Source organism: Xenopus laevis, chromosome 5S (assembly GCF_017654675.1).
Source record: "Xenopus laevis strain J_2021 chromosome 5S, Xenopus_laevis_v10.1, whole genome shotgun sequence".
Taxonomy (NCBI): Eukaryota; Metazoa; Chordata; class Amphibia; order Anura; family Pipidae; genus Xenopus; species Xenopus laevis.
The window spans coordinates 92877188-92890692 of NC_054380.1; the positions used below are offsets into that span (position 1 = coordinate 92877188).

Sequence of the window (13505 nt, forward strand, 5' to 3'; positions counted from 1 at the left end):
GAATCTAGATATTCGCTATACTGGGGGTCAAGGCAGGGCAGTCGGAGCGAGCCAAGAAAAGAATCCACTTCTGGGAAATCCGCTGGGGTTAAAGTGGAGGTGTATAGCCTTGAGTAAAAATCCCTAAGAATACATTGTATTTCTAAAGGATCCGAGGTTGGCGTACCAGTGGCATCTTTTAGGAGCGTGATGGCAGGGGGGGTGGAGTGTTCCCTAGATAGGTGTGCTAACAGTCTGCCAGCCCTTTCCCCATGCTCCAGGATGTTAAGTTTTGAGAACAGGTGTTGGTGTTTGGCTTTCTCCGTAAGATATGTAGCAAGTGCATCCTGAGCCAACTGCAAGTCCCTGAACCCTTGCGTATCCGGAGCCCTGGTTACATGAAGTTCCAATCTAGAGACTTCCCCTTCCAGCTGTCGCTGTCTAAACGCGAACTGGGTCTTATAGGCATTAATTTCCGAGTTGAAAAATTTTCTTAGGTGGTCTTTTAGAGTCTCCCAGGCTACAAGCTGGTCTATGGGGACATCCAATGCCTCAGTTAGGTCTGTAATTATTTCCTCAACTCTATCATGGGTCTGGAGGATATTTAACCAGACCGGATTGAGTGACCACCTGGGAGTATTCTGATGGGATTCAATTCTAAGCACTAATTCCAAGGGGGCATGATCGGAGATGCCTCTCGGGAGATATCTAATGCTTTTCACCAAGGGGAGAGCCCTACTGTTTACAAAGGCGTGGTCAATCCGAGAGAGGGCCAAGTGAGAGGTGGAGAAACAGGAATAGTGCCTTACCCCTGGGTGATAGTGCCTCCATGCCTCCTCTAAGCCCGCCCCCCCCGTTATGGCTAATAAGTTATGATATGGTGACGTGTTGGGCTTTCCATCCCTCCTTAGCCTGTCCAACGAGGGGTCTAAGACAGCATTATAATCCCCCATCGCCACAACCGCAGCATGCGGAAATTGAGCTACAAACTGTATTAGTTGTACCACACATTCATCAGAATATGGGGGAGGGACATATATAGAAGCAAACACGACTTCCTGAGCTTGGAGAAAACCGTGCACAAACAAAAATCTGCCTAATTTGTCAGTTTTTATTGTTTCAAATCGAAATGGCACCGACTTGTGGATTAGGAGCGCCACCCCCGAGGAATGGGTAGAGTAAGGGGCATGGTACATCCAACCAACCCAGGGGCGCTTAAGGGCCAATGACTTTACACCTACCAGGTGAGTTTCTTGCAGAAATATAACCTTGGCGCCTGACCTTTTAAGGTAATCCAGAACCAGCCTGCGCTTAATACACTCGTTCAGACCCCGCACATTCCAACTAATGCACATCAAAGACATTTGTACGAGTTACCATAGTATACAACAGAGATAGCACACATTGAGCAAATATAATGACATACCTGAACCTTATGCTGGGAACATAGCCGAAGCTACACAACATACCCCATTTCCAAACCACCCTCCCCTCCCCTTCTGCCCCTACCCCCAACTTGTGGCAGAATTTAACCCAAACAAGCATAGTTGCTTAGGAGCGTGAACTCACGCTAGGCCAGACTAGGCCGTGAACTGGCAAATACACTTCACCCAAATATTGGTGAAAAACACTTTCGATCCAAAGTTAGCGCCACACCGTCACGGTCTCTAAAGGCGAACCGCACCAGTGTTGCAAAATATGTGTTCGGAGGCAACACCTAGGGCAAAAAAAAAAAAAAATCTTACCGTCCCCATCAATGTCCATGCTTGTGGTAGTCAAGATCGTAAAAATGTGAGGATGGAACGGGCCAGCCGGCGTCACCGGAGCTCAAGGTGGCAAGGCACAGGCCCGATAGACCCTGAAGGACGTAGGACATTTTAATAAAAAATAATAAAATGTAGGCCCGTGAGACAACCAGGGAAACAAAAACAACGTAAGTGGAAGGGAGAACTCCCCCAACCACAGCATAACAGTACTCACGGGGCACAAACCAGGTGCCGGGTCATGTCGGGAGGATGGAGATGGAGCCTGTTCCTACCAGGCCTGTGCGTTTTCAAGCTCGGGGCTGCTGGGTATCTAGCCAGGCACTCAGCTCTGTAGGCGAGGTGAAGAAACGGGTCTGACCTTCCGCGATGACTCGTAGCCTGGCGGGATACAACATCGCATATTGCAGATTTAGGTCACGTAGCCTCCGCTTCCCATCCATAAACTTAGCTCTTTGACGCTGGACCTCCGCAGAGAAGTCGCCAAAGACCGAAATCCGAGCATCTTGAAAGTTGAGGGCGTCCCGCTTCCTTGCCATCGACAGCACACCGTCACGATCCCTGGCGTTGAGGAGGCGCGCGATCAAAGGGCGTGGTGGGGCCCCCGGTATCGGAGCTCTGGTGGGGATCCTGTGGGCCCTCTCGATGGCAAACATCGTGGAGAAGTTGTTCCGCCCAAATTGATCTGTAAGCCAGGCTTCTAGAAAGGTCTCTGGGGAGTTACCTTCTGCCTTTTCAGGAAAGCCAATAAAGCGAAGGTTGTTACGCCTCAATCTGTTCTCCAAGTCATCCGACTTGGAGGTGCATGCGACCATCGCTTGATGTAGGTGCTGAATACGATCAGGCAGGGGATGACATAAGTCCTCCACGGAGCTCACCCTTTGCTCCAAGGCCGCCGTCCGCTCCCGCACTTTTTGCAGATCAAGCTTAATAATAGAAAGGTCAACCTTGATTTCCTCCGTCTTAGAGCAGATAAGGCTGTTGCTGGATTCCTTTGCTGCTCTGATTTCAGCCAGTAAGTCAGCTAGGGTCAGTTCATGCGGGTTTCCCTCATCTTGGCTCTGGCCCTCCCTTGGATCCTGCCCAGGAGACTGCTCTCCAGCGCCATTTTGATCAGAGGGGTTCTCCCGCGCATATTTTTCAAGCTTCGATGCAGCCTCCGAGGCTCTCCTTGCTGCCCGGTTTTGCCCCATCAGTGTTCTCTGGGGTAGTCCTGCTATCGGGGCTGCCTCTGCCGCCGTGATTCTGCCGTTCAATCAGGATATAATCAGGGATAATGTGACCGATCAACGGAGCTGCGCCAATACACGTCTGTTCACATGCCGCACCAAGCCACGCCCAACCTGAAATATATTTTTAATGTAGTTGCTACCAAACAGCAGGATTAGTTTAGAAACCCTTTACCTCATCAAGAAGGTTGATTGTGCAGGATAAAGACCATAAGGAAAAGTATCTTTGAGTTGGTCCCCCCTCACTCTAAACCTTGCCTTCTGGTTGGTGCCTGCAGGTACTGCATATGACCAGCACACTCTGGCTTTCACTATGTTAATTAAAACGTTATATTACATTTGTCCTATAAATCTAATTTTCAGCACAAATATGTGCATCATCTGTTATTCTGCATTGCTGCACAATACTGCATATATAAGTAGTGCCTGCAAATTAGTGCTTATCTCCTAATTTATTTTAAAGTGAAATCCATAAAACCTCACACTCACGGCCAGACTGGCAATCTGTCTGATCGGGGCAAATGCCCAAAGGGCTACTCCATTTACTACTGAAATGGGCTGCTTCTGTTTTTGTGTAATTAAACTGTAGTCGGTCTCACCAGAACTACGACAGACTACAGCACGCAGCTTCCAAAACAGGTACAGGACCTGTTATCCAGAATGCTTGTAACCTGGGGTTTTCCGGATAACCCATCATTACGTAATTTGGATTTTCATACCTTAAGTCTACTAAAAATCATATGCTATCTGTGTGTATAGCTTTTGGGCCTGTGGGATAGTGTATAGATGCTAGTGATATTCTGATACAATTTGCAATTGGTTTTTATTTTTTTGTTATTTGTAGTTTGAGTTATTTAGCTTTTTATTCAGCAACTCTCCAGTTAGCAATTTCAGTTCTGCCTATCCCCTGTCAGTGGTGTAATTATAAGGGGTGGGGGGGTGGTTGGGGGGTACTTAGGGCCCACAATTGGATCAACCCAAAATCGCCCACCTCAAGCCGTTGATTTATTTATATAGGCAACTGCGCTGATGAATTATAGCATCTATGGCAGTATATCACAGTTATTTTGAGAATCATTTTTATCTGCATACACAAGAGGGTGAATAGACCTACGAGGTGCACACCAATATGTAAGTTTTAACCCAATATATAAGTGTGGCTGAGTACAAGAGCATTGTGTGTTTACATGTAGGCTGCTTTGATTTTTTTTGCCCGGGCTGCTTTTTACTCCCAGTCCGGCCCTGAGTATGGGGCATCTCCCCGGGGGGTAAGTTAGCCTGGGGAGAGGAGGGAGGGGGTCTTCCTGGGGTGGGGGATACAGGTTTTTTTCAGGACAGATTGAATTCTCCTTTAAGACTGTAATCTTTATTATAGCATCATTAGCAGCATTAGACTACTGCCCTTAATCATAGGAACTGAGCCACTGTGCTGCCCAGCAATGGGCATTCGGGACAAAAGTCTGCAATCAGATCACAGCCTTTAGCAAATGGCAGGGATAATGAGCCAGCTGGTCCTTCTGTGTTCTTTAGGGCTCTTACTCACTGGCGTTTTGACCTGCGCTCCTCTGCGTTCCGTTTTTTGGCGTTCAGCCGCAGGGGAGCGCAGGAATAGACGCAAGTCATTATTTCAAATGGGGCTGTACTCACTCAGGCGCGTGTAGGCGCCGAACGCAGGTTCAGACGCCACATGCTGCATTTTTCCTGCGTTCGGCGCCTACACGCGCCTGAGTGAGTACAGCCCCATTTGAAATAATGACTTGCGTCTATTCCTGCGCTCCCCTGCGGCTGAACGCCAAAAAACGGAACGCAGGGGAGCGCAGGTCAAAACGCCAGTGAGTAAGAGCCCTAAGATTGGTGAGATATATAATGTAACATGTAACATATATATGTAACACTGAGATAATGTAACATTTGGTCTCAAACAGCTTTTCCCTTAATACACTTCTTATCCATGCAGAAATATATCGGATTGTTCAGCTGGATCTGGATCTGAAGTTTAAGACCAACATCCGGGAATTGTTTGAGGAGTTTGACAACTTTATGCATACATCAGTGATTGGAATAGCACCAGAAATGCAGCCCGTGTACAGGTAATAAACTAAATGCGTTAACTAAGCTAGTCCTTAACTGGCATATGTCTGGTCTTCTTGCTTGCCCTTTTTTATTAACAATTACAGATTTCTCCCAGTTTATAGAATGAAAACACATTTTTTAATTATAACAGCATGCTGACTCAAAGGGATGCAGAAGTAGTAGTCTACTGATGCAACGTTTGTTTTGTCCAAAATGTACTGTACCAACTCCTTTTTTTGTTACAGTAAATGTAAACATTGGTTGAAACTACATGCTGTCTTTCTCATTTCTCAGTATTACTCATATTTGATTACATTGAATAGTAACAATCAGTGGTTCTGCACTGTGGAAACTACAGCTACCAGTTTACAACAGGTAGTAAATGGCCTTCCAAGAACTGGCATTAATTTGATGGATGATTAAACCAGATAAAGCTCTGTATTCATACCGTATAGTCTGTTTAAAGAGGGAACACCATATATATATATATATATATATATATATATATATATATATATATATATATATATATATATATATATATATATATATATATATATATATATATATATATATATATATATATATATATATATATATATATATAATACACAAGAGCCATGAATATCATGTAAATGATATCCTTATAAACGGTGAGTTCTGATGTCATCAGTTATAAACGGTGAGTTCTGATGTCATTTCTGTCACATGACTCATTGAAATTTGTGTATTATAATAAATAAAGTACCCCCAGTTGCAAAATATGAGGATATTAGAAGTTACCTCGGAGTTCCATGACCTGTATAAAAACACTCGGCCTTTGGCCTCGTGTTTTTATATGGCCATGAAACTCCTCGGTAACTTATAATATCCTTATATTTTACAAGAGGGGGTACTTTATTCACTATATATTTGCATAATAAAGGAGGTTTACAGTTTATTACTCTACAAAAGATTTTATTTTTATGGTTGGGTTTTTTTATAAACATAATCATACAAAACAAAAAGTTGAAAGTAGTAGTAAGAGGAAAGGAACTCTCAAGCGCCAGAAGAATAAGGGTCAAATGATAAATGTCTCTACAAATATGCACATATATTGATTACATAATTATCTTTGTGCTGCCACCCGAGTACCCCAAACTGCATGAAACTTTTTGGGACAGCCTCTAGCTATATATTAACTTCTGACCAATGTTTTCCAAAATGTTATGGAATGGGCAGCATTAGATTTCCAAAGTAATAATATTGCTTTCTTAGCATAGTACAACATTTACTGGTAACTTTGTTTAGTGTAAGAGTCTAGTGTGACGCCAATTGTGACGTCATTATGCCAAGTAGACAGAGAAGAAGGGAATGTATGCAAGGGAACTTTATGTTGTAACACCTCTCCCCAGAATTTTTGAATTTCAAGATACTCCCAGAACACATTGAAGAAGGTCTCTACAATAGTTCTGTGTCAGGCTTACCAGTATGATCCAGACGTAGAAGGAGTAGGAACAGAAGACAATGAACCACAAGCGCCTCACACACCCGCTAACTCACCCGAGGTTGGAAACGGGGAGCAGGGGTGTGGAGAGTAGCCAGTGAGACTAAACGAGGTACAGAAGGATCAGGCAAGGCGTAGTCAGGATATCCGGGTCAAGGCAGGCAGCGAGAATCGTCAACGGTAAACAGGCAGAAGGTTTAGGCAACAAGCAAGAATCAGAGTCCAGGAACAGGCAGGGGTCAAACACAATATCGACAGGAAGGTATCAACGCTAGGGTTTCAGTTATAAACCTAATAACCAGGCACAGAGCAGAGACTGGAGCAGGTTTAAATAGCGCTAGTTTGGCGCCAACTGACGTCATCAGACCGCGTCCGTTACGTGCGTCCGTCGCGCGCGTCCGTTACGTCGCGCGCGTCCGCTACGTCGCGCGCGTCCGTTGCGTCGCGCACGCCCCAGCGCCAGCGACCGTCGCCCGCGCCTCCGCGCCGGCGTCCGTCGCCCGCATTCGATGCGGCGCGCAGGCGCACATCAGTTGCCTGATTACTGCACCTGCGACCACACCGACCAGGGCGCAACGCTGACACAGCAGGGACCTTACATTGCCCCCCATCAAGGAGTGGCCTCAGGACACGACAACCAGCGGTCTTGTTAGGATGCTCTTCGTGAAATTTTTTCAACAGATCTGGAGCGTGAATGTTCTTGACTGGCTCCCAGGAATTCTCTTCAGGGCCATAGCCCTTCCATCCCACCAAGTATTGTACTTGCCTGCCTCTAATACGAGAGTCCAGAATTTTTTCGACCTCGAATTCCTCTTGATTATCCACTAGAACTGGGAGAGGAGGAGGAGTCGTACGACCTGGAAACTGGAAGGTGGAAGCAGATTTCAGGAGAGCCGAATGGAACACCGGATGAATACGCCAAGAAGCAGGAAGCTTTAACTGAAAGGCCACAGGATTTATTTGACGAACAATAGAAAAAGGACCCAGGAAACGTTGGCCGAGCTTCCTGCTGGGAGAAGATAACTTAAGATTAATAGTAGACAACCAGACTCGATCACCCACCTTGAACTCTGGGTCTTTATTCCGTCTCCGATCAGCGTATAACTTGAAATTCTTCTGGGCCTTGGACATGTTCTCTTGCAGTTTCCGAAAATTGTCTGTTAGGAAGTTGAGGCGGTCTTGAACTGCGGGAACCAGAATATCAGCCACTATAGAAGAAGGAAAGGTTAAAGGGTGGAGACCATAATTAGCAAAGAAAGGAGACTGGTTAATGGATGAATGGTGAGCATTATTGTAAGCGAATTCAGCAAGAGGTAGAAGGTTTGCCCAGTTGTCTTGAAGATGAGAAGAGTAGCACCTCAGATATTGTTCTAAAGTCTGGTTGGTTCGTTCCGTCTGGCCGTTGGATTGAGGATGAAAGGCTGAAGAAAGGGAAACAGAAATTTGAAGGGCGCCACACAAGGTTTTCCAGAACTGAGATGTGAATTGTGGGCCTCGATCTGATATCACCTCCTGCGGAAGACCATGGAGCCTAACAACTTCCTTGATAAAAACGTCTGCAGTTTCGGAAGCGGAAGGGAGCTTGGGCAAGGACTTGAAATGAGCCATCTTGGTCAAACGGTCAATAAATACCACTATGGTAGAACATCCATCAGACTGTGGTAATTCCGAGATAAAGTCCAACGAAACAGAGCTCCAGGGACGGGAAGGGACAGGAAGGGGTTGAAGAAGGCCAAAGGGTTTAGAATGAGAGTCTTTAGATCTGGCACAAATTTCACATGAAGAAACGAATTGGAAGCAATCTTTGGCTAATCCTGGCCAAGAGAACGATCTTTTAGCTGCGATAATAGTCTTCTTGACCCCTGGATGTCCGGCCAATTTGGAGTCGTGTATACTTTTAAGAACCTCCAACCGCATCTCCTCAGGAACAAAAATCTTGTCTTTTAGAAGAAGAAATCCTCCCTTAGGAACGAGGGCTGGTTCCATGATGGACTTGGAAGCGTTCTGGATCTGTTTAAGAAGGGTCGGCTGTAGTAAAAGGAAATTGTTGGATTTCAGGATGGTTTCAGGAGAAGAAGGTATTTCGTCATCGAGGGTAAACATACGGGATAAGGCGTCGGCTTTAGTATTCTTAGATCCAGGCCGATAGGTAAGGTGGAAATTAAACCTCATGAAGAAAAGAGCCCACCTCGCTTGTCTTGGTCTCAGTCTCTTGGCGGAACGAAGGTACTCCAAGTTTCTGTGGTCGGTGAAGATAAGAATAGGGTGCTTGGAACCTTCCAAAAGATACCGCCACTCCTCCAGTGCCAGTTTAATAGCGAGTAGTTCCCGATCGGCCACATCGTAATTGCATTCACATTTTGCCATTTTACGGGAAAAAAAAGCTACTGGATGGAGCTCCTCTTGGATCCCAGATCTTTGGGACAAAACAGCGCCCACCGCAACTTCAGAGGCATCGACTTCCAGAACAAATGGTAAGGATAAATCAGGATGACAAAGGATAGGAGCTGATGTGAAAAGTTTCTTTAAGTTTTCGAAAGATACTTGGGCTTGAGAGGACCAAAAAAATTTCTTATTCATGCGAGTCAGCTCTGTTATTGGTAGAATAGTCTGAGAGAAACCTCTAATAAACTTCCTGTAGAAGTTTGCGAAACCAATAAAGCGTTGAACTGCCTTCCTGGATGTGGGAGCTGGCCAGTCGAGGATTGCCGAGATCTTCTTTGAATCCATCTGGATGCCTAGAGGAGAAATAAAGAATCCTAGAAATTCAACAGAGGACTGCTCAAAAATGCACTTTTCAATTTTGGCATAGAGTTGGTGAGTGCGAAGGCGAGCAAGAACCCTCCTCATATGGATCCTGTGTTCATCTAAGGAACTAGAAAAAATTAAAATGTCATCCAGATAAATTATAACAAAAATGTCAAGAAAGTCCCGAAAAATGTCATTGACAAAATGCTGGAATGTTGCGGGAGCGTTGCAAAGGCCGAACGGCATCACCAGATATTCGAAGTGGCCGTAGCGAGTACGAAACGCCGTCTTCCACTCGTCTCCCTCACGTATCCTGACCAGGTTATATGCTCCCCTCAGATCCAACTTAGAAAAAATCTTGGCCTCCGTTAAGCGTTGGAATAACTCTGGAATTAAAGGAAGAGGATATCGGTTTTTGATCGTTATTTTGTTCAAGTCTCTATAATCAATACAGGGTCTTAATGAGTGATCTTTCTTTTCGACAAAAAATATCCCTGCCCCGGCTGGAGAAGAAGATTGACGAATAAAACCTTTGGCCAAATTTTCATCAAGATATGAGCGAAGTTCAGCTAGTTCTGGTTCGGACAACGGGTAAATACGACCAAAGGGTACTTGGGAACCGGGCAAAAGATTAATTGGGCAATCATAGATGCGATGAGGGGGTAGAGAATCGGCACCTTTCTTGTTGAACACATCTGCGAACTCCCGATAGCTTTGAGGAAGAATTTGAAGAACTTCGGATGAGGAGGATAACGAACAAACTTGACTAGAAGAAGGATAACTTTCGAATCTACATTTAGATTGACAAAATTGCGAAAGAAAGGTTATTTCCCCTGTGGCCCAATTGATGGATGGATTATGTTTTTGTAACCATGGCAACCCCAAAATGACAGGAAAAAGAGGAGACGTGACCACATCTAAATTCATCATTTCCGAATGCTTTTTATTGAGGGAAACAAAAAGAGGAATGGTTTCTTGCACCACTGGGCCCGAAGTAATTAAGGAACCATCAGCCACCCGAAGGGAAATGGGATTCTTCTTAGGTTGGAGAGGAATCTGGAGTTGGGAAACGATCGTACTGTCCATGAAACAGCCACTTGCTCCGGAATCAAGGATGGCTTGGAGTTTTGCTGTTTGACTTCCCCACTGCAGAAAGAGAGAGACTGTCAGTAAAGGTACTGGTTTGTTACAACATTTTAAGTCTTTACTAAAAAAGTCTTTACCCGTAGGACGGGTTGGGCAGCTCCTTAGTAAGTGACCGGCCTGGCCACAGTAGAGGCAAAGGTTTAATCTGCGGCGACGAAGGCGTTCTTCCGCAGTGAGGGCAGACCTGATGGCTCCAATTTGCATCGGTTCCGAGGACGAATCTGAAGCAGAGGAAGGCAAGGGAAAAGGTACTTGGACTGGAGGAGGGGCGGTAGGTACAACCCAGGTATGAGGTATCAGGCCAGCCTTTTCGGCTTTCTCCTCTTCTCTACGCTCTCTGAGTCTCTGGTCGAGCTGAATGGCAAGAGTGATGAGACCCTCCAGCGTGTCTGGAATTCCTGTACGAGCGAGCTCGTTTTTCAGTTCAGGGGAAAGACCCAAACGATATTGGTGCTTAAGGGCCGCAGGATTCCAATCCGTATCTTCGGACCATTGCCGGAACTCAAGCGTATAGTCCTCCGCAGGACGAGTTCCCTGTTTGAGAGCATGAAGGGCGGCTTCAGCGGTGGAGACTCTATGAGGGTCGTCATAGAGAATCGCCATGGCATCAAAAAAAGTGTCCACAGAAGCTAATACAGGGCTCCGTCGATCCATTAAACGAAAGGCCCAGGTCTGGGGTTCTCCGGACAGAAAAGTAATAATAACCCCTACTCGTGTGTTCTCATCGGGGTATGTGTGAGGTTTCAGAGAAAAAAGGAGTTTGCAGCTGCTCCTGAAATTACGGAAGGCTTTCCGATCCCCAGAGAATTTTTCGGGAAAAGCAACTTTAGGTTCCGAGATTTCGGAGGTGAGAACTTGTACCTCAGTGGGACCAACAGAAGTGGTAGCAGCTACAGTGGATTGGCTTGCGGTGGATGGTTGGGCCCTCAGCTGGGATTGCATCTGGGTATATCCGCTCTGAAGCTCCCTCACTGCTTGTGTCAATTCCGACATCTGTTGGATGAGTACGGTAAGCGGTGAAGCCCCTTCAGCTGGATCCATGGCCTGGTTATAGTGTCAGGCTTACCAGTATGATCCAGACGTAGAAGGAGTAGGAACAGAAGACAATGAACCACAAGCGCCTCACACACCCGCTAACTCACCCGAGGTTGGAAACGGGGAGCAGGGGTGTGGAGAGTAGCCAGTGAGACTAAACGAGGTACAGAAGGATCAGGCAAGGCGTAGTCAGGATATCCGGGTCAAGGCAGGCAGCGAGAATCGTCAACGGTAAACAGGCAGAAGGTTTAGGCAACAAGCAAGAATCAGAGTCCAGGAACAGGCAGGGGTCAAACACAATATCGACAGGAAGGTATCAACGCTAGGGTTTCAGTTATAAACCTAATAACCAGGCACAGAGCAGAGACTGGAGCAGGTTTAAATAGCGCTAGTTTGGCGCCAACTGACGTCATCAGACCGCGTCCGTTACGTGCGTCCGTCGCGCGCGTCCGTTACGTCGCGCGCGTCCGCTACGTCGCGCGCGTCCGTTGCGTCGCGCACGCCCCAGCGCCAGCGACCGTCGCCCGCGCCTCCGCGCCGGCGTCCGTCGCCCGCATTCGATGCGGCGCGCAGGCGCACATCAGTTGCCTGATTACTGCACCTGCGACCACACCGACCAGGGCGCAACGCTGACACAGCAGGGACCTTACAGTTCTGCATTCGGGGCATCTGACATAATGGAGTACAGCTTTGCTAGACTGCATGGAGTAAAATAAATATAAACCAGTCTCTTAAGGAAAAAATTAAGTCAGGCACCAGTTGTAATGCTTCATTCCATTTAGTTTCCATTTCGTCCTCCAATTCGGGGATGTTCCTTACCCACTTTAGTTTAATTTGATCTAACTGGCTTTGGCACATCTGCATTAGAATTGTGTAACACAGTGATAGTGGTTTGCGCATTGAGGTCTACTCATAGCAACTCATAGCAACCAATCAACAGGTAGTGTTTACCAGTCATCTCTTTAAAAGCAAACATTTTATTGGTTGCTGTGGGTTTCTGCCCCTGTGCAAAATGAAATCTTTGGAAATTTGTATGTGGTTGCTTAAAGTGGGCCTTTAACCCAGATGTAAAAATGTGTATAATAAATGTCCTTTTCAATTAAATATGAAATCCAAAATTTTTTTTTTATCAAACCATTCATAGCTGTTGTGAACTCATTGAATCTCTTTGAATCGCAGCTGACAATCAAATATTGCCTGCCCCTCCTCTATACCTTAGGCATAAAGGTGGGGCGGCAATTACTTTCACTTTCCATTCAGCACTTAGTAGATGTCACTGCTCTCCCCACATTCCCCCATTCTCTTAACCATTTCATTGTGTAGCCAGTACATGGGGATGGCCATTAGGCCCCCCATTCTGGTGCACAAACAAGATTTTTGATATGATGCAAGGCTTGCCTTTATAACAGTGTCCACAAAATGGCTCCAGTCTGCTTGCTATAATTATGAGTTCCCAGACTGAAGGAAACAAGATTCAAATAATTTATATAGTGTAATTCAAGCTTATTTTGCTTGACCAACTTGATAAAATTGGATTTGGAATATTTTTTTCAGGTGACGGGTCCCCTTTAAGCACTGACCCCAGCAGCCAAAAAACAAGAGATTTATTGGGATGTGATGCTTTTCATTCCTATCTATTCACAATCTTCACTATCCATCTTCAGTTCTGACTTTCAAACCGCTGCCTGGTTTTTAGGTAATTAAGCCCTAGGTAACTACATAGCAGTAGAAATCCCCAGCCAGACAGCTGCACGGTATGTAAATGTCTACTGTTAACATAGTAAAAATTAATTTTAAGGGTAAGGGGACACTGGGAGATTAGTCACCGCAGCATCAAATTGCCTCTTCTCTGGGGTGACAATCTCCCCGAACTGCTTTCCCCTACCTTCCCGCTGGCTATAATGAAAAATCGATTCTTTTTCTGAAGTTGCCTCATGAGGAAACTTCGGGCAACTTTGGAAAATGAAGCGCCGCGTCGGCCATCCCACTGGCGATTTCTCATCATAGCTGGCGGGAAGGTAGAGGAAGGCAGTTTGGGCAGATTGT

General features: G+C 45.8%; 1 protein-coding gene across 1 annotated transcript in view; it reads left to right on the forward strand.

Moving 5' to 3' along the window:
- The window catches only part of xxylt1.S (xyloside xylosyltransferase 1 S homeolog), a 90905-nt gene that overhangs the window by 48450 nt on the left and 28950 nt on the right, over positions 1-13505 (forward strand). Inside the window, 1 exon segment of the mRNA NM_001093082.1 lies at positions 4929-5061. Coding sequence (NP_001086551.2) covers positions 4929-5061 — 133 coding nt within the window.